This window comes from Stylophora pistillata, chromosome 11, assembly GCF_964205215.1.
Source record: "Stylophora pistillata chromosome 11, jaStyPist1.2, whole genome shotgun sequence".
In the NCBI taxonomy this organism is placed as follows: Eukaryota; Metazoa; Cnidaria; class Anthozoa; order Scleractinia; family Pocilloporidae; genus Stylophora; species Stylophora pistillata.
Window position 1 is genome coordinate 23,152,606 of NC_142529.1, and position 20,845 is coordinate 23,173,450.

Genomic DNA, 20,845 nt, shown 5'->3' on the forward strand with positions numbered 1-20,845 from the left:
ACTTTATGCCAATATTTAGCATCCAGCCTTCCCAATCAGTCATTAAGTACATACATGAATTATTATTCTTGGTTTTTTATTTTTTGTAGGACCTTTGCAGCATGAACATGTATGATGCCGGTGTATCATTGTCTGGTTTTGCTTGCTTTGTGACGACAGACTTAGCAAGAGACTTAGCAAATGATGTTATGTCATTGGTGAGTTTTGTATGATTACTGGTGAAGTTTGGTTTATACATTTGATGTTGGAACACAAGAAATAATAATTAAGAGTTAATAGATTAAAGGTAAATGCGATAAATACATGTAAAATAAACAACAATTTATTTTGTGAAATTTGCTCTGTTTTGCTTTTCAATATACATTTAACTTATTTGTCGGTAAGTCTTGTTGTCTTTCAAATTTTGTATAAATTTCTCTCTTACCCTCCCCCTCCTAAATAAACCATACATTGTTTTTCCTGAGAATGAGTTAATTTGGAAGTCAAATGTCATTAGATTTTATGTCAGGGAAACTTTTTTAACCTTCACTCATCCTTGGAATTCCAATGAAAATTGTGTAAATTGATCAAATATACTTGTTGATTATTTATCCAAGATCTTTTTACTAAAATATCATCTTTAATTTTTCTTTTTTCTTATCAGCTTGTCTCAACCAAGCCCTACATCAGAAAAAGAGCTGTTTTGCTAATGTATAAGATATTTCTTAAGGTAAGGGCATAAATAGATATAATTATTTCTGGATGCGTTATCCCAACTAGTTATTGATAAGTTTTAACAACATGTTTCTGTTTTGTAGACCTTCTTGTCCTTCCTCAGTGGCTGTTTGTGTAATGCCCCTTTTGCCTGTCAGTCATACTGTAGTGTGCATGCACAGTATGTGTGTGTCTGTTTAACAGTGTCAAATTTGCTTCAACTATTTACATCCTAACATGAGTATGCATATTCTCCATACTGTTCTCTATACATTTCCTGAGGTGCTGAAAAGGAGAATTTGTTTAACAATCAAGAGCTTCTTTAGTTGGAGATCATTTCCTTTATTCTCATGACCTTAATTTGTGATTCAGGGGTGATATTGTAAGGAGAAATAAGATGCTGGTCACTGTTCGAGGTTTAAGTGTTCATTTTGTTGAGAGAGCCTATTATTAATTTTATGCATATCAAATACAGTTTCCTGAAGCCTTAAGACCAGCCTTCCCAAGACTAAAGGAAAAGCTTGAAGACGGTGAACCTGGTAAGGTGTTAATAATAATAGTGAATGTTAATAAGGGTGGTTTATCGGTTAAATGCAGACGGGAAACTATAATCAACTTGTGGAGGGTCATAAGATGATTTCACAAGAAGAGGGTAACCAAGTCAAGTCAAAGAGGTTGAAGAATCTGTGCAGTGGTGTTCTTGTTGAAGGACAAGGATCTTCTTGGTATCAAAATTAACATCTTACATCCGTGTCAGTTTTGGGGATAAAATAATCAGTAATAAAAAACCAATGATGATCAACAATCAAGGACAACTTTCATATTAATTAAATAATTTAGCTTTCAATGCAACCCAGGTTTGCTTTCAATTGGTTTTTACTTCACTTTCATACCAAAACTTCTAAACATATAAAATATACAATTATTGTTATAAGTGTGATTTTATGATTGATCAAGTTGATGTTATATTAATTTCATCACCTTTTTACAGAATTTTGATTAGTTCACAATATTTATTGATTTTATGGCAGAGAAATAGTGACCGAAAGATAGTCAAGAGCAGGTCACAAATAAATCTCCCTTCTCCAAGCCAGACAGGTTTCAAGGATTCTCAGTTACTTCTTGGTGAATGTGATGAAGGAAGTTACCGGTCGTTGACAGTTGCACCACTTATCTTTTGTCTGTTACAGGGGTACAGTCTGCTGCTGTAAATGTGATTTGCGAGTTGGCTCGGAAAAACCCCAAGAATTACTTATCACTGGCTCCTTTGTTCTTCAAACTCATGACAAGCTCCACTAACAACTGGATGTTAATCAAGATCATCAAACTGGTGAGTAAAAGCCAGAAAAATATATCTATTACAAATACTAGTCTTTCCTTGTATATTGAGTTCAAGGCAAAGTCAGAATTTTTTATCACGTGTTGAGCCCTCAGTGGTTTTTGATGGCATAAAGGACTTGACCATTTTACTTCCAAGATCTGATTCTTAATTCTCCCTCCCTCCTACATTTTTGATAAGTTCAAAGAATCTAGTCTTTTATGAAGGTAACACCCTCAAGCTGATATTAGGTTATTTCAAGGATCTGATTCCTAATTCTCCCCCTTCATACACCATACATTTCTTTGTAAATAAGTTGGGAGAATCTTTTGTTTTATCAAGGTAACGCCCTTGACCTGATCAGTCTGTTTGTTCTCTTCTTCTGGCTGATATATTGTTGTCGTTGGAAGGGTACAAATTTGTAACTCCTGGGAATTTAAGGGTGAACTCCTGTCAGGAACAGTTGGAATTCTTTTGCCTGAGTTTGACTAATAATATTAATTATCTTACATATTTTTCCTTTGTTGTAGTTTGGTGCTCTTTGTCCTCTGGAACCAAGATTGGGAAAGAAATTACTGGAACCTCTAACAAACCTTATCCACAGGTACATTTTAAATCTCACCTTGTAGAAGTGTTTTTTTCCCTAATTTTTTGCTTTTTTTGTGTGGAGGTGCAGTGGCCTCACGGTTAGAGCGATCAACTCCAGATCAAGTGGTCCAGGTTCGAGCCCCAGCCGGGACATTGTGTTGTGTTCATAGGCAAGACACTTTACTCTCACAGTGCCTCTCTCCACCCAGGTGTATAAATGGGTACCGGCGATTTAATGCAGGGGGTAACCCTGCAATGGACTAGCATCCCATCCAGGGGGGAGTAGAAATTTACTCCTAGTTGCTTCATGCTACAGAAACCGGAGTTAAGCACCGGCCTAATGGGCCACTAGGCCCGTAAACAGACTTTGCTTTTCTCTTAATAATTGTGTTTGCTGACTACGGATTTTACAGCTGTGACCACCAAAAAGGTTGTTCTGATCAAAAAAAAAAATACCTTAACAGACTGGAGTAAGAAGCCTTATAGCAGCAGTTATGGCCTTTTAAACTGTAGCTAGCCTACTGTAAGATTTCTCAGTTGTCACTGCTATCAGTAATTAGTTCTTGATTTCCCCTTGCAGTACTTCAGCCATGTCACTTCTCTATGAATGTATTAACACTGTTATATCAGGTAAGATTTAGATCAATTCGATCAGGAAACAGTGGACAAGAAGAGCCACTCAGTGGAATGTCCATTGCTAAATTATTTATTATTATTATTATTTATTACTATGTATTATGTCTATTGTTTCTGTCATAGTTGCTAATATATTACACGTACCTATTAGATTTAATTCTGTCTGGTTTAATTTGTTAAGTAATACTTGTAGGGAATTTGAAGAATTGCTTTTTAAGTGAAAGATGATTTTATTCAATGAAGGATGTGGGCACACCCAGAGACAAAGGAACTCTAAGTCAGGGCTCAACACTAACTTTTCAACTTACTAGCCAAGTTGCTGGTGACAACTTAGATTTTACAACAATTTAAGTTAGTTTACTAGCCAAACTGGCTAGTGGAAATTGAAAACTACGAGCCACAACTGAATTTCTAATAGTCTGTAGCTAGTGGGCTATCTTTAGTGTCCAGCCCTGTAAGTGTTCCCAAATGGGAGTCAAACCTAAGACCTTCCAATCAGTACTCCGGAGGCCTACAGTAAAAACCCGCATACAAGAACATGGGGATTAACAACACCCAGGCAGAAATTTGGTAAAAAAAAGGAGCATATATATATAAGAACACATTCAGCCTGAAAATTGAAAATTGTTCTTTTATATAAAAACTCTTCCCTTTTCAGTTTAATAGAACAAACAGTGTCTGCAGCTTTACTGTGGTATTGCACTAAGATCTCTGTAGAAATGCTAGTAATTTCACTTGCTGTATATAGCAAATGTACAACAACTGTATGTGGAATTAAAAGTCTTATTATTACAATTATAAGTTATTTATTTCGTCATAGTTAGTAAATCCCTTACATTTTTTTAGAAGTGAAAAATTAAGAACAGTTGAGAACACTTTCAGCCTGATCTCACCTAAAATACCCGATATATAAAAACCCAATCAGCCTGAACCCCGAAAATGAGTGTTCTTGTGTGCAGGTTTTTATTGTACCAGTAACAACTTAGCTAAAGGAGACTCATCATAGACTAGGCCATTTGACAAGGTCCATGGTGACAAAGTTCATGCCATGCATGCTACTAGGATAGGAATGTTAGTTTATTTTTTTGTTGTTGTTTCTATGTGAGGATAATGTAAAAGAAAGAAGGTATTTAAGCCTGGTGATTTTTAAGTGAGAAAGGACATTATTCAGTTCATGACACAGGTATACTCAGAGAAAAAGAGCTCCTAATAGCTTCATCTAAAAATATACAGGCATGTTACTAACTATTTCAATATGTTTTACTTTCAGGATTACCACAACACAATGCTTCCATTCAGGTACTGATCAAAGCTTTGTGATATAAGTGTTATGTCTCTAGACTGTGGTTTTGTTTGAATCTCAACACCCAAAAACTCAGAATAAGCTGGAATATCAAGATTGTAATCAATCTAACTATTAAGTTATTTATAGGAACATAGCCAGGATTTTCCAAAGAGGGAGTTGCACTGTTTCAAATAGAGGGTACTCACCAGTTTTCACCTTGTGGATATTGTTGGTTGTTTGCTCAAAAAAATTGCTTACATGGGGGGGGGGGGATTCACAGGCACCCCAGGACCCCCATGGCTACGCCCTTGATGTAACTGGCCCTGCACTTCCATCCATAGATGATAGAGAAAGAAATTTTTTTTTTAAGTACCCATGCACTCTCCATTCCCGAGTTGTTTTCTATGTAAGTTGTTCTCTGCAGATGGTGAATTCTACTTGTATCAAGTATGTAATGAAAGCAATGCGTGTTTTGTTTCTCTTTAGTTATGTGTAAGCAAGCTTCGGATCTTGATTGAAGATTCTGACCAGAACTGTAAGTGAAGAAGCTTTGTTAGAGTAATGGATCAAATTAAATAAGCAACTGCTTACCTACCCCTCCCATTACCCCAAAACAGTCAACTGATAACAAGGTAGGGGAGGGGTAGGTGTACAGCAGTACTTATTTAGTAACTAGTATTGCTCTTCTATTAACAGTGAAATACCTTGGTCTACTCGCAATGTCAAAGATTCTGACAGTAAATGCAAAGGCTGTGCAAGTACACAAGTGAGTGTTATGATTTACTCATACATCTTTCTTTCCACCTGGGCCTACACTTTCCAAGGGATAAATAATTGCTATTCAGCAAAACATAATAGGCTTTCACAGGATAAAGATTTATCTAGTGGATAACATTATCCAATCTTCGAATAACTGGAGCCTGTTCTTCAATCCATCCCTTTAATGATTAAATAGATTCCATATTGCCATGCATTTGTTCAGTTATAAAACCCCCTCCCGGTTAGCTCAATTGGTTAGAGCGCCGGACTGTTGTGCAGGAGGTCGAGGATTCAAGCTTGGCCGGACTAACACTCAAGGTCTTAAAATAACTGAGGAGAATGTGCTACCTGTCTGTAATATCAAGAAATGAATAGACTTTCTAGTCTTCTCGGATAAGGGCGAATAAACCGTAGGTCCCATCTCCTGCCTCTATTGTTTAGTTAATTTGGTTAGGCAGGGTATGTCAAAGAACCCACTCATGAGGTTACTGTGATGCAGTCTGGCCTGTTTACTGAGAATTGGGGAGGAAGGGGGCATCTTCAAATAAGTTTCCTTCGATTGATCGTAAACTGCTGGTGAAGTCCGGCCAAAGTCCTCCGAAAAGTGTTGTGATGCGCATTTGATCATATCCAAATGTTAATTTATGCACTATAAATAAAAAATTATTATTATTATTATTATCATTATCATTATTATTATTATTATTATTATTATTATTATTATTATTATTATTACATGTAGTTCACAGATGACATCAAAATGTGGCTCAGCCAAGTGTGTCACTGATGTTCTTACCGCATTTTGACTTCCTCTGCGCTATATTACTGTGCAAACCAACAGCAAAATTGGAATCAATTGTTTTATATGATAAAAAAGCAAAACTATGTTAAATTAAATAGTGATGTCATATCCCCATCTATCCTCCAAGAGATCATAGATAAGAACCAATCAAAAGCAAGTATAATTTAGCCTCCCATAATATTTGATCACGGCATCTGGGGTTGATGAAGTCTTAGAAAGGAATATTTTTTGGATCCCATTTGCCTAGTGTGCTGGGTCTGGAAAGAAAGGCTGAAAAGAAATGCTTTAAATACAAAATTTTTACCGTCAGTGCGAAGAGGAGAATATGACTGCATTCTGATGATATACTTGTATTCATTATTTTTTTTAGAGACATAGTTCTTCAGTGTTTAGATGACAAGGATGAGTCCATTAGACTCAGGGCACTGGACCTGATTGTTGGAATGGTGAGCAATTATTGAATTTATGAAAATATCTTGGAAATTTTATGTTCTTATTGACAAAATGTTGGGGCCAATTGTGAAATCTTTGGCTTCAACATATAACCAAGACAGAAATTTCAGTTATCAAAACAATTTTAAAACAAGAAGTCACACTTTTAATCACATCAGGGAGTTAAAGCGTTAAATTTTATTCTTTCAGGTTTCAAAGAAGAACATTATGGATATAATCAAGAAATTAATGGAGCAGATTGACAAGGCTGACAGTCAAAGTGAGTCTTAACTAGTTCTCTTTCAAAAATACCACATTTCTCATTGTTATTCAGTTTCTGGATGATACCTCATGTTGGCCAGATTCTTCCATGACATTTTTCACCATCGTCAACCTTGTCTGATTTTGTTGTTGTTGCTGTTTTTGATTTACAGCTTACTGTGATGAGCTTCTGTCCAAGATTATACAAATTTGCAGCATCAATGACTATCATTATGTTACAAACTTTGAATGGTAAAGATTTTCTTTTGCTCATAATTAATTTTGTTAGTAATTTACAAATCATATGGTAATAAGCCATTTTTGGTATATTAAAATTAAAACTTGGCTCTGAGGCTTGTGGGAACAAAACAAGAGAAATCACCTGGAGGTTGAGGGATGAATGATCAATTTCTTCTGTTTTATTCCCCTAAGCCTTGAAGTCCTGTTAGAATTATCATTTTTTTAATCTCCATTTTGTGTTGAAATACATTTACTTTTCAGTATTAATCGGGTCTTCTCACTTTTTTGTAGGTACATTGATGTGCTGATTCAATTAACAAGAGTTGAAGGGACAAGGCTTGGTAAACAGCTGGCTTCACAAATGATGGATGTTACCATTAGAGTCAAGGCAATTCGTCCTTATGCTGTGCAGTGCTTGGTGAGTTTCAACTGCAAGATCAGCATGTGGCTGTTACTGATCAACTTATTCAATTCTTCTTAATTAATTTTGCTCCAATTTTCACAAAGGAAATAAGGTATATCTTTAAATAAACCAAGTGGTTTGGTTCTCCTTTTATAGATTGCTAGAAACACCTTGTTTCTGAATGATCTTGTAAGAAATCCAAGTACATGTAGCTAGTTTGGTGCATAACAGTGCTTGATTAAGAAACAAGAACTAATTTAATTTGTATCACAGCTGTGGAAACATGCAAGGCAAAATTCTAAGCATTTTGGTCAAAAGTTTCTTACTTAATTCCTTGTAGTACAATAAAGTGATAGTTTGTCAAAAATGTTTGAATTGTTAAATTTGTTTCCAGTCTTTATTACTGGACAACAGTGAACTGATGTCAGGACAAATGGAAAAGAACAGGGTTTGTGAAGTTCTTTATGCTGCAGCTTGGATCTCTGGAGAGTTCTCAGAGTAAGTTCAGTTTCTGAAGTAATAAGCATAATTTAAAGTGACTTCATGCTAGGTTATTATATAAATAATAGCCTCTATCTTGCACAAATATGCATGGATATTTCCAAGATGCAAACAGTTGGCTGAGAACAAAGCATGAGGATATTTGTCCTCAGACATAATCTGTTCCAAGATGCAAACAGTTTTCTGAGAGCAAAGCTGCCAAAAGGTTACTTCCAAAAATTATGTTACCATGTTAAGTAAGTTCACAAAGCTCTTCTTGGTTTTGTAAGTCAGTGATGACTGTCTTAAAACCTGGCAGTAGAATTTAGCCTTCTAAAGTTGAAAGCTGTTTTGGGTACATTTCAATGTGATTAGAAATTATTTCCCAACCATAAAGATGTTGAGTAGGGATACCATGAATACCTTTTTAAATTTGTTTTCCTGGTTGTTACTGTAAGTTACAGTTCAGTTTATGGCCTGCACAAGTACCCTTTGGGCTACAAACTGAGGGAGGGAAAAACTTAGTTTATAAGCCATTTGGACCTTGGTTTGGGTTGATAATAGGTATATACCAGAATGTATGAATTATGGACTGACTGTTGTGTTTATTTGTGATATCAGACACTTACCAGACATCCACAGTACGTTAGAAGCAATGTTACAAGCCAAAGTCACCTCTCTTCCAGGCCACATCCAAGCAGTTTATGTCCAGAACATTGCTAAGTTGTATGCAAAAATCCTTGCAAGTGAAGCAGAAGAGGTTTGCGGTTTGATTGAAGTGTAACCCTATCTGTTTAAAGATTGACCAAAAAACACTTTTTTTCCCTCATTCCATGGTGACAAAAATATAGAAAATGTCAATTAGAGATTATTTCTGATTGAACACCAAATTCTTAAAACTAAAATGATGAGAAATGAATGGTAGATAGTACAGAGAATTGCAAGGGAAAGGGTAAAAACTTACGAGAGCAACGTCTGAGATTAAAGCTGTTTGAGGGGCTAAGAATTTTTTTGGTAGACCAGATTATTAGTGTCTAAAGAAACTGTGGTGCTCTATTGATACCTAATTGAAAGATGTTGCTAAACCACTGCAGCAAATTTTATTAGGCTGATTTTCAAGTGATAGCCCTTTGTCAAAGCAAAATGTGTTTCTATAGTGGAGAGAGAAATTATGCTAAATTGAAGCAGGAAAATTTGAAATAACTGAAGCAATCTTTTTGAGTCAATTCACCAATTAATTTTGAATAATAAATTTTTGTTTGGAATTTCTGCAAAGATGCAGTGTGTTTCTCTATTTTTCTATTGTTAAAGCATGTGCTCCTGAACATGGAAGGATTTTTTCGTCTTTTTAGGAAGAAGATGATGAGAAGACATCAGTTGGCGAGATGCTGATAGAGAAGTTACCTGTTTTTGTGCAGAGTGCTGACCTAGAGGTGCAAGAGAGGGTAAGGAGTGTGACTCTGAGTAATTTTGAACAGAATTTCAAAAATAACACAACATTTTGATCTTGTGTTTTTATTTCAGAGGTTTTGTTTAGGGGAGAAGGGTGAGGAAAGTGGGGAATGTTGAGGCTTCAGATGTGGGGGGTGGGGGTGAGGGTTAAGATGAACCTTGACAATAGGCCATTTTACAGTTGTGTACTTAGTTACCAAGCCTTTGATTTGGAGAGAGGCTGAAGGTGACCTTGTTGTGATAGAGACCTGTATCTAGTTAGCATGATAACAAAGTGATTTACATTTGAAAGGCAGCAAGGTTTTGTATCATAACATGGTCACCCCTAGCCTCACTCCCGTTCAAAGGTTTGGCAACCAAGCACACAATTGTAAATTGGACATTTAGACTGGGGCTTTCCAAAGAGATGGACTTTTTAGGATCATGAATCTCTAGAAGGGGGATTAAGAAACAAGTAGGAGCTTGGAGATTTAGATGAAGAGCTTATTACAAAGGATGCATACTAGAAATATTCAGGCAATAGGGAATTATTACCCCCCCCTCCCCCCCCAAAAAAAAATCTTTCAGTGAAATGTGGTTCTTTGGATGGGGTTTGATCATTAGCTTTTGTATTTCATTTTAGGCAAGCTGTATTTTGCAACTCATTAAGTATGTTCTCAAACTGCAAGGAAAAGGTGAGCCAGTTCTTCATTTTGTTTTGTTTTGTCTTTTGTTTTGTCTTTTGTTTTGTCTTTTGTTTTGTCTTTTGTGTTGTCTTTTGTTTTGTCTTTTGTGTTGTCTTTTGTTTCGTTTTTGTTTTGTTTTGTTTTGTTTTTGTTTTTGTTTTTGTTTTTGTTTTGTTTTGTTTTTGTTTTGTCTCTGTTTTGTTTTGTCTTTTGTTAGGTTTCTTTTTTCATAAACATAAGCTCAATAAGCAGTTAAGCTGTTACGAAGTTCATTCAAGCCTAAGGGCATTCCAATGTAATATCCTTTTCCTTTGCTTTCTGGGGTGAAAGGTTGTTCAGGATGTAATGCTATCCTTGTTGTGTGTGTTTCTTTATCAGGTGTTGCCTGCACTAAGGAGGTATCTTCATTGTTTCGTGGTGAGCTAAATCCAGTTGCTGCTAAAGCACAGAAGAAAGTGCAGATTCCAGAAGGGTAGGTTGAGGCTTTCTCAGTCAGTGATTCTACTCTACATACCAAAATAAATTTAGGACAATTGTCTGAATTGAGGAAAAAATTTTCGGACAATTGAAATTTAGTGAAAATAAATGTATTTATCGAAGCTTAGTGACCTCAAGAAGGGGACAAGTCTGTGTCCGGGTAAGTAGCCCCTTCCAGTAAAAAAAAAAAAAGGGGGGGGGAGCAGATCTATTCTAAAGTTTGTATCATGATAGTTGGCTCATGATAGTGCTCCTGTAAATATGACTTGAGAATGGGAAAGGATAATTATACTGGTATAATATAGATAAATAAATTAATAAAAGTTATGTGAAAGAAAACATGACAAGATGTGTTTGTTCTTAAGATATTTTTAGTAAAAAATAGCGTCGTCATACAGAAGTATTGATGTAAAACCGAATATTTTATGAAAATCTTCCCGGGCGGTCAGATAAACAATTCTCATTGAAGAGTCAAATCGCAAAATACACGTACGTGATTGTTTTCTGAATTGTTGGAAGTGTTTTCATTATAATACAATAACACATGTAAATATAAACATTTTAAAGTCGATAAAGTAAAATTTTTATACAAAAACACACATTTAAAATTACAGTTATCACACATCCCAAATTAAACAAAATTTGATTTCATATTCACGTTTGTCGGTACCGATCAAGTCAAGATGTCCGCCAACTAACAAATTTATCGATATCGTTACGCCATGAGAAATTCTAAGCGTGATATTACTTTCGAAACATATAAAAGATTTTTAAATGAAATGAATAACAAATCGATGGGCCGTTTTAATGCCTATTTATGCGAATATTTTCGGCCAATTGTCAGTTTTTCAACGTAAACTATCGGACATTTACAAAAACAATCGGCAAAATGCCGATGGCCGATGACGATCTGAATCACTGGTCTCTTATTTTTATCTCTTAATATTTATATTTTGATTTAAAATTTCTTGGCTTAGCTTTTGTTTTCCTGATGAGTTAATTCAAAGCAACTCACTTCTAACTATATGAACTTTTTTTTTTTTTTAATGTTAAATTGATGTCGAGTACAGTGTCGCTTTACAGTTAAATCTTGATATCGAAAATGGATGCAATGCCAGGGAAAGGTTCAAATGTGTATCTTATGTCTGGGTGAATTTTCGTCACCCAGTGACGACAACAACCACAGTCTTTATTTGTACTCGCTTGCCTGTGTCAAGTTAAAAAAAAACAATATTGAAAACAAATAGAGTACTGGCTGTCTGGAATAACCATAGGGGCTAGCGGAGCCAGGCAGCCAATGTTTCTCGGAGGGGGGGGGAGGGAGGGGAGGGAATGATTCATTTTAGAAGTTTTCAATTGATTGTTCAAAAGAAAATAGTAGTGAGTCTTGTAATTATGTAGTCAACAAAATTTATTTCTTATATATGTTGGTTTTTTTTGTTTGTTTGTTTTTTTTTGTTTTTTTTGTTTAGGCTTGACCTTGATAAATGGATAAATGACCCACCATCAGAAAGCTCTGAAGAGGAAGAGGAGATTGATGCAATATTTGACACACCAAATGAACACAAGTATGATTTAAAATGACTAAGTGAACACTCATATATTTTTTACAATTTTAAATTGAGTTTAGGAGCATGCTGTTGTTACAGAAGTTGCTCCCTCAATTTTAACACCTAACTTTTATTTTCATTTTACACACTCATCCCCACCCCCCTGGATATGCTTTGTTCCTTTTTTACCCACTGATCACGAGATTGCTCATCAGTGGAGTGGGAACCCATTTTCATGGGATCCCATACATCAACACCAAAGGAAGCCACAAAGGTTGCTAGTGAAACTACTGATTAATATATTTAATACTATACAAGTGAACACTCAATTAGCGGAAAACGTTCTAAGATTAAAGTCTTCCAAGGCTCTAAGCTCAAATTTTTGTAAAGATACTATTTGATGAGCTAAAATCAAAAGATGGTTCCCAGAAATAAAATTGGTTGCCAGAAGAAGAAAAAGACATGCTGTGTGCATTATTACATGATTCTCTAAACCGCTTCCCACATGACTTGTTTTTATAGTAAGCAGTATGGCTGACATTCTTTTTTTGGCAATTTAGGCGACCACTCAATCTCCGTTTCTCTTAACTTAAAACAACTGTTTTGGAAATTTTCAGAGAACTGAAGCAGAAGTATGTATCAGATGATGAAGAAGAAATGCAGAGGGTAAATTTTTGCTTCTTTGTCTTACTTTACGGTGTGCTTTGTGTTTATTTTTGTCCTGCTGCTTATGACACTGGTGCCAACCTGATGGCCGTTCTGTTGTATTTGTAGAGACGTGAACAGAGAAAACAAGAACAAATGAGTAATCCTCATTATCTGAAGATGTCATCCCGGGAGGAGAGGAAGGTAAAATGAAAAGAATCCCAATTTCATGTATTTATTGTGCCAGTTGAAAAGCCAGCGCTTCATTTCGTCTGACTACTCAAAGTAATTTGATATTGGATGACTTTGTCATCGTGTGGGTCATCATTACCATGAAATTTGGGTTTTATCGACTCAGTAGATAATGTAATTCGGCCTCCGTAAAGAATTTCAAAGCTGAAGTTTCGAGCATTAGCCCTTCGTCAGAGCGAATGGAAGGACGAAAACTCGAAACGTCAGCTTTGAAACTCTTTACGGTGGCCAAATTACATTATCAACTCAGTCGATAAAACCCAAATTACCTCGTTGTTCCTACCGACGCAGCACCACAGTTTCTTTAGAAACTTTCCCCCTTTATTTATCGTTACCATGGTCAGCTTGAGTTCCGTTGTGCTAAAATGTTGCACCATACGTAAAGTAAATTTGGTTTGATAAATTGAGTTGCTTTTGAAAACCCTAGCGGTGGCCAATGTACATTATCAAGGAGCGTGAATGGGGTGGCGCCGTAGGCTCTCGTATTTGGGTCTCACCTTACAGCCCCTTATTTCGGGTACAGCCGCCTATACGTCATTGGCAGCTGCCTATGGAAAAAGTTAATAAAGCTAAAACCCCTGCTTACCTGTATTTCTTTTTTCTCAGGTTAAAAAGAAAGAAATGGCAGTAGAGGATATCCCTGTGACTAACCTTGACCTGCCTGTTTCACTAAAAGTGTCCGGAGGTAGGAGTCTTTTGATAGATTAAACATGAAATTCAATCGTGAAAAAAAGAAATTCAAAGAAATCATAATATTGATCAAGTCTTAAAATTGGTTCACCTCTTAGACAAGGTTCCACCGATTTTTACTTAAATTGTGTGCAGCTCTCCAAACCATATCCGTTTACAAATTAAACCTAGTCAGCGGAGCTGGCGTGAATTTGAAGAGCGAGTGCTCAATGTTTTCTTGGTCAAAATTTTAGCTATCATCTTTGATTTTACGGCCGAAGAAGGCTGGGGAGAAAAAGAAATTTCCTCCAAGGGGGTGAAGAGTGGTCAAAAGAAAAGAGAGGGAGGGATGGGAAGGTCTTTCCGCTCCCCCCCTCCCCACGGTTCACTTTAACTCTAAATCAAACATGGCCGACCGGATTGACGATCACGAGTTTGTAACGCTAACTTGCCTTAATTGGACGGCTGCACTGTAAGCGGGATTAAATCAAAATAATCTCTCTGAAGTTATGAACAATCAGTTGCTTGATGTGAATTTGCAAGAGACTTAACTTTTGCAAAGTTGTGTCAGAAAAAAATGGCCCCCATCTATCACTGATAAAGTCTTTTTTTCTGTATCATTTAACTTCAAAGTGAATTTTCTCTTTCCTTTCGCTCACTCACTGTAAATTTTGTCGTCAGGTATGGCACTTGACAAGAAATATGCTTCGGTTAAGAAGTTAAAGAAGAGAAGAAAGAAAGGTTTGTATTTTTGTGGTCGCTTTTCTTCTTGTGGCAAAATATTTGCCCGCACTACATTTGAAACCATTGAATAAGTTGTATTTATTTCCCTCTGTTATCAGGTCGCAAAGGAAGTAGGACAGATGAAGAAGAGCCACATCTTGGCATCTCATATGAAGTGCTCCCAACCGGGGCTGGAGAATTACCTGAAGTATGATTATTGTGTTAAAATGGATGGCATGTTACTTTTGTACCATAATTAATATGTACTTTTTGACTGAGTTTGGTTAGGCTGATGGGTAATTTTTGCTCGAAGTATGGGTCCGTGTGTCACCAACGGACCCCTCTCCCCTTCGTTTCCCCCTTCCCACTTTCCCCCTCCCCCTCCTTCACCGCACTAAGCCCTCTTTACTTTCTTTCCTTCGCCTGATCCATTCAGTGTTGACGGTTTTTGAATGCGGGTTCATGACTAGCTTAGGGGGATTCTTTGGCCATAGGGTAATATTCTGTTAGATGACTTATTGGACTCTAGATGCCTCAGTAAACCTACTTTCTCTTTAGAGTTAAGCAGCTTTTTAATGACTTAATGCTATTTGGTTAGGGAGCTGATGAGTCAGATCATGAAAATAAAGTGAATGACGACGAGATTCCTACGAGTGACCCTCACAAACTCTTGGATGTCGACCTCAGCAAGTATGTCCGACTCTGTCACTTGTACTTCCTCTGTTTTCACGTTTTGACCCTAAGATTGACCAGCATTTATTTTCTTACAGCATCACCCCTGAATCACACATTAAAGGATCCCTTCCAACCACAATACATTGCGCGCGCGCGATATGTGAAATCCGCCATTTTCTCTGCCATTCGGTATTGGACAAGTCGTGAAGTGGAAAGAAATCCTCGTTCATCCGAGTACATTTGCCTCGCTGAGGTCTTGAATTTCCTCAATCGCGGTCCAAATTTATTGTTCTTTCTATTTGCCTAGTTATTTCTTAATTATTTTTTCTGTTTGGGCGCGCAGGGTATTGTGGTTGGAAGGGATCCTTTAAGGTCACGATAATAGAGGAAATGATTACCAACTTACAAAAGCTCTTGATTATTATGCAAATTCTCCTTTTCAGTACCTTAGGAAATGTATAGAAAACAGTACGGAGATTATCCATGCTGATGCTACGGAGTAAAGTGATTAAGAAATATACATATGCATAAGTGTTTTGGTCACTTACCTATAAATTTTTGCATAATGTTATGTTTGCAACACTTACGTTTGGCATCACTTTATTTTCTTAATTTTTTTTTAGATCGCACAGTTGTGTGGCAAAAGTGTTATGTATAAGTGTACTGTACTCTTAAGAAAAGAAGGTTAAAAAGATTGAATGGTTTTTCTTTCAATTGATTTGCAGGCCTCTTGAAGCTCACGAAACTCTGCCTGTCCGACAACACCGAGTTGTATTAGAATCACAGCCGGCTGATAGTGGAGAGAATGAGGTCAGAAGTAGAACTTATTTACATTATTTTTCAATGGTCTACCATGATCACTTTCTCCAAAGAAAGTATGTGGCTTATTGGCCAAACCTTATGAAGTTCCCACATTTATTTAACTTTTGCCGACAGGCAGGGACACCGCGACAGCTTGCTCCAATTACCGCGGGCCCTGTAAACCCACCCATCCCACCCCAGGGGAGGACATCCACCACACAGTAATCTCGTGCGTGTATATACAAGAAAAAATAAGGAAATATATTAGTTATTTTGTATATGCTGGGAAAAATCGCGATTTGAGCAAAGAGAAGCGCAATTTCTCTTGGGTAACCGCAAGTCATGCGCGCAATTTGAACAAAGAGGAGCGCAAGTGCTGTCGGGTAACCGCAATTGACCACGAGGTCTGCTACCTACAAGGTTATCTAACTAGAAACAGTTATTTACTGCGGGGGCAGCTTAGTGATAACTATTACTAGTTATGGGAGATAAACAACCCTTTATTAAATTTAATTTTTCTTAGTCGTGATGTCTGCGTTATTAACTAAATGTGACTCGTTTATTTCTACCACCTGAATTTTCGGGACTTTCGCTCTAAACTTTCGATATACTAAAGTCATATTTGAGAGCTAGGAAACTATGGCTTTTTATTGAATTATACGTACTGAACTCGGGGGTTTCCAGAACGTTTTCCGTAAGCTGCCGGTGAAATAGGCGGTGATACCCGGAAACGGAGGCCTGAAGGCGAAATCTAAACAGGAGAGCCTGTTCCCCACTCTAGACAGACAGCAGTAAGTGGTTTTACAGGCGCCTAAAGACCGCCGCCAACCGGCGTTTATTGGAACCGTTGTGTACCTTCACGAGAAAGGAAATCCTCAGTTAGATATAGTTAACATTTAGGACGCTAAAATACGAGAGAGTAACCTTTGAGCTCGTATCGTATTTTCAACTTTAGGAAACCCCCAAGAAACATAGGAAGGATAAAAGACAAAGACATCGAAAGGACAGTGAAGGCAGAAAGGTTTGTTAACAGCATTTAGGTGGCAATAATTATTTTAAAGTTATTAAATGTGAAGTATTTAAATGCCATGAAATGTCTTCTTCTAAGCAGCGCGATTCTTCGCGGGGAGATTGGAGACGAGTCGTTGTTGTTATCTATGTATTTAAGGTACTTATTCATTAATTCGTTTCCCCATGTATTCGTTTATTAGGGCAAACACAAGCATAAGAAGGATAAGGACGACAAAGATAAGAAATCAAAACACAAACATCGGCATCACCATGAAGATGAAGGTACTTCTTTTCAAATAGAACAACTTCCCTGGGACAGAACTCATCAAATAGTACTTGAAATCCAAGTTTCTTGTCTACGTAAGTAGGTGGTGACTTATATTCATGAAGTACCCAGTTTGCGACTGCCCGTGGGAGACGCGGTGACTTGGTGCTGAGTGCGCTTGACTCTTAATAGAGAGGTCTGGATTCGAGCCCTGGTGGAATCATTGTCTTTTGCTCCTGCACAGGACACTTAAATCTCACATTGTATGCCTACAAGCATAAAGGGGTACTAGCAGGGGTGGGGGGCGGGGGACAGGAACCTTGTGATGGATTTCCAGCGTCCTGCTCACGTGGTGAAGTAGATTTTACCTTTGTGGTGTATCAATGTGTCAATGTCTGACCTGATGTAATACCAGAATCTCAGCAGTACTCAACAAAGAAATGAGTAATATCATTTTAAAGAATTAACTCTTTGATTGTATTTTTCTATTTGTTTGTTTTGATTTGTTTGTATTTTTTACTTAGGTGCAGAACCTGTTGAGGATAATCTGATGTTTAATGGAGAAGTGGATCACGTTGAATCACCGTCACGAGATGATTCGCATCAAGAAAGTGAAAAAACAACTCCCACGAAAGCGATAACAGAGGTTGAGGACTTTCAACCTTCAGTGGATGAACCCAGTGACCCTCAGGTGTGTAAACCGAACCGATATTAGACAGTAAACAGGCCCTCGTTATTAGCGCGGCAGGGCGCTCGTTTCTCCGTCTGCGGGAAGATTTGAGACGAGTTGGGGAGAGGTTTTCAGGGGTTCAGCACTAGTACTCAGTATCAGTGCCAGACTCCTTTCAGATCTCTCGCCCGCTCGTCTAATACAGAAAATACCGGGAAAGGCCACTTCTGCCGCAATGCATCCTGCTTAAGGCCCCACACTATCCCGGGGGTGAAAACACGCTCGTACCGAAACACTTATAAGGAGGGCCTTGTCGAAGGCTATAGTCTTAACTGTTAATGTTGTCACACTCTAGTCATATTCTGTGGTAAAATGTTTTATTTTCCATGACATCTCAAAACCTTGATATTTTTCACATGGTAGGATGATATGGACTTTTGGCTTTCCTCAACTCCACAGAAGTCTTCCCATCAGGTAAGCTGTGTAATTGACGTAATATTTTTGCTAGCCTTACGCGAAGAACAATTATTTCGTTAATTCCTTTGAGTTTACTTACTGGTTTGTGGACAAACTTCATCGACTGAATCATGAATGACAGATAGCTTTGCCGGCAAACTGACCGATGTGCAGAAGGCTCGACGGACAGACGAACGGTTGGTTGGCTGACCGACTGACCAACTCACAGGTATTGAGCTTTGCTGGCGGACAGACAGACTTAGGGCATGGCGAAAGGACTAACTCACTGACTAACTCACTGGCCTACAGATCGATTCACTAATCACTCTGTCGGATTGATCGAATCATTGACTCACTTAGTCACCCACTGACTAACTGACCGACTCACTGTTAAGCTGGCTGACTGACGCATTGACAGACCAACCAACGGACGGACTGACTGACTGACTGACTGACTGACTGACCTACCTGCTGAATCAGTGACTAGCTTACTAATGGACTGTCACCAGCTAAGTGACTGACCAACAGACTGACTCTCTGATTAGCTGACTGGCTTACATTCTGAATGGTTGACCAACTTACTAACTGACTTGTTGATGTATCGATGTAGTGATTGATTGATTTATTGATGTATGGTTTGATTTAACGTTTGATTGATTGATTAACTTATTTTGTCACAAGCCTGCGGAAGTAGCCTCAACACCCTCACCTGATACTGCAGCAGAAAAGGCACGAAAAGAAGAAAAACATGCCAAACAATCTGAGGTACAGAGTTCAAATTCTTCATTTTAAATTCTTATCAATTTTCTCCATCCTTTTTCTCTTACATGAGAAACGTGAGGCAGCTCCTTTGCCGCGTTGACGTTTTTCATTTAACCTTTCATCGTCAAAGCCAATAGGGAATATTTTATTACATGGAAACATCTCTCTTTCCTCAGAAATCCGAGACTAAAGAATCGAAACGAAAACACCGTAAGGATAAATCAGAGAAGAAAGAGAAGCATGAAAAGGAGAGAAAGAAAGAAAAGAGAAAGAGTAAAACTGGTGAAAAGCCAGAATCAGTGGAGACCCCTGCGGGTGAACCAGAAAACCAGGATGAACCATCAATCATAGAGGTCGAAGAGGAGAAGAAGCAGGTAAGATACAAGGTCAACATCCACCCCCCTACCCCTATCAAAGCATTGTATTGAACGTCCCCCCCCCCCGCCTGTATGCTACTTACTCTTAGAGATTCCCCTTTGAGCGTTTATTTTTCCCGAGACGTTTTTAGTGTTCGATGTTTTTAGGAAGTGTTCGTATTAATGATGTGATAACTTGTGTTTCAGCCCGCCATCATAACGTACAAAGTTCTTGCCGAAAACGGTTCCCTTAGACTGGTAAGGAAATTAATTCAGTTTCTTATATCGTCGATATTTTTTTTGGGGGGGGGGAGGGGTGGGGGCAATTACATTTGCAAGAAAAGTAAAAATATTTTCACTAAATTCATTAGATATAAAACTTAATTTTTCGTTTACCGCCAAATTCTCGAAAAGTAGTATTAACTCTTTGCATCCTATGTATATTCTCCATACTATTCTCTATGCATCTCTAATGGTGTTAATAAAGGAGAATTTGGTTAACAATCAACGGCTCCTCTAGTTGGTGATCAAAGAGCTATGTTGAGGTCAACAGGTTATGGCGTTAAATGAGAATATATCAAGACGTAGCTAACTTAATCTTGAATTTATGAATTCTTTGTTGTTACAGATGTACGAGACAAGAGTAACCACACAAAATAGAAACCAAGTAGTAGTGTCCGTTATATTCAGGTGAGTGTTGACTAAGGATATGACCCACGTTCATCTTCTCCTTAAAAGTACTGTAGATTATCTACCGGGTATAAGTGGGTACCAGGGGTAGAAATGGATATCAGGATATAAATGGGTACCAGGGGTATATATGGATACCAGGGGTATAAATGGGTACCAGGGGTATAAATGGGTACCAGGGGTATAAATGGGTACCAGGGGTATAAATGGGTACCAGGGGTATAAATGGGTACCAGGGGAATAAATGGGTACCAGGGGTATAAATGGGTACCAGGGGTATAAATGGGTACCAGGGGTATAAATGGGTACCAGGGGTATAAATGGGTACCAGGGGTATATATGGGTACCAGGGGTATAAATGGCTGCCGACTTGGCAAGGAAGTTCGATGAACTGCTGAGGGGTAGCCATGCGATGGACTAGCAACGTATTCAGGGGGGAGTAGTAAGTTTGGAAATAGGATGAGTTCAGGTAGATGGAACACTTGGCTCGAGTATGGACTTCACCTGGGCCTTTGACTGGAGCTAAGTCTCCCATCCAGCTTAAGCTAACCTCAGTTTTTGTAACGTAAACAGAATTGGAGTGTTATCACTTCCCCTGAATGGGGTGCCAGTTTCTCTGTCGATTATAGGTAATAATTTGGATATATCAACAAAGTTGAAGTGGTAAATTGGCCACCGTAACGATTACAAAAGCTGACGTTTCGAGCGTTAGCCCTTCGTCGGAGCGAAAAACAGATTTCTTCGAAACTATCAGCCTTTATTCGATTATGCGTAACACAATCGAAAAGAACTTCACTTTAATTCATGTTTTCTTCTCCGAATTTGTGTT

The 20,845-nt window shown here is 37.8% G+C and overlaps 1 protein-coding gene across 1 annotated transcript in view; it reads left to right on the forward strand.

Annotated features, from left to right (window-relative positions):
* The window catches only part of LOC111336685 (AP-3 complex subunit delta-1), a 31,806-nt gene that overhangs the window by 4,386 nt on the left and 6,575 nt on the right, over nucleotides 1–20,845 (forward strand). The window contains exons 5-38 of the mRNA XM_022942820.2: nucleotides 90–197; nucleotides 644–709; nucleotides 1,169–1,232; nucleotides 1,884–2,023; nucleotides 2,542–2,615; nucleotides 3,180–3,229; nucleotides 4,506–4,534; nucleotides 5,007–5,055; nucleotides 5,217–5,286; nucleotides 6,452–6,527; nucleotides 6,724–6,793; nucleotides 6,948–7,026; nucleotides 7,306–7,432; nucleotides 7,812–7,915; nucleotides 8,519–8,657; nucleotides 9,250–9,342; nucleotides 9,972–10,023; nucleotides 10,393–10,486; nucleotides 11,964–12,059; nucleotides 12,659–12,707; nucleotides 12,816–12,890; nucleotides 13,545–13,623; nucleotides 14,289–14,348; nucleotides 14,450–14,538; nucleotides 14,929–15,020; nucleotides 15,731–15,815; nucleotides 16,762–16,827; nucleotides 17,018–17,099; nucleotides 17,607–17,773; nucleotides 18,176–18,226; nucleotides 18,890–18,973; nucleotides 19,147–19,344; nucleotides 19,534–19,584; nucleotides 19,955–20,016. Of these exons, the coding sequence (XP_022798555.2) occupies nucleotides 90–197; nucleotides 644–709; nucleotides 1,169–1,232; nucleotides 1,884–2,023; nucleotides 2,542–2,615; nucleotides 3,180–3,229; nucleotides 4,506–4,534; nucleotides 5,007–5,055; nucleotides 5,217–5,286; nucleotides 6,452–6,527; nucleotides 6,724–6,793; nucleotides 6,948–7,026; nucleotides 7,306–7,432; nucleotides 7,812–7,915; nucleotides 8,519–8,657; nucleotides 9,250–9,342; nucleotides 9,972–10,023; nucleotides 10,393–10,486; nucleotides 11,964–12,059; nucleotides 12,659–12,707; nucleotides 12,816–12,890; nucleotides 13,545–13,623; nucleotides 14,289–14,348; nucleotides 14,450–14,538; nucleotides 14,929–15,020; nucleotides 15,731–15,815; nucleotides 16,762–16,827; nucleotides 17,018–17,099; nucleotides 17,607–17,773; nucleotides 18,176–18,226; nucleotides 18,890–18,973; nucleotides 19,147–19,344; nucleotides 19,534–19,584; nucleotides 19,955–20,016 (2,870 nt within the window). The remainder of the gene's footprint in view (nucleotides 1–89; nucleotides 198–643; nucleotides 710–1,168; nucleotides 1,233–1,883; nucleotides 2,024–2,541; nucleotides 2,616–3,179; nucleotides 3,230–4,505; nucleotides 4,535–5,006; nucleotides 5,056–5,216; nucleotides 5,287–6,451; nucleotides 6,528–6,723; nucleotides 6,794–6,947; nucleotides 7,027–7,305; nucleotides 7,433–7,811; nucleotides 7,916–8,518; nucleotides 8,658–9,249; nucleotides 9,343–9,971; nucleotides 10,024–10,392; nucleotides 10,487–11,963; nucleotides 12,060–12,658; nucleotides 12,708–12,815; nucleotides 12,891–13,544; nucleotides 13,624–14,288; nucleotides 14,349–14,449; nucleotides 14,539–14,928; nucleotides 15,021–15,730; nucleotides 15,816–16,761; nucleotides 16,828–17,017; nucleotides 17,100–17,606; nucleotides 17,774–18,175; nucleotides 18,227–18,889; nucleotides 18,974–19,146; nucleotides 19,345–19,533; nucleotides 19,585–19,954; nucleotides 20,017–20,845) is intronic.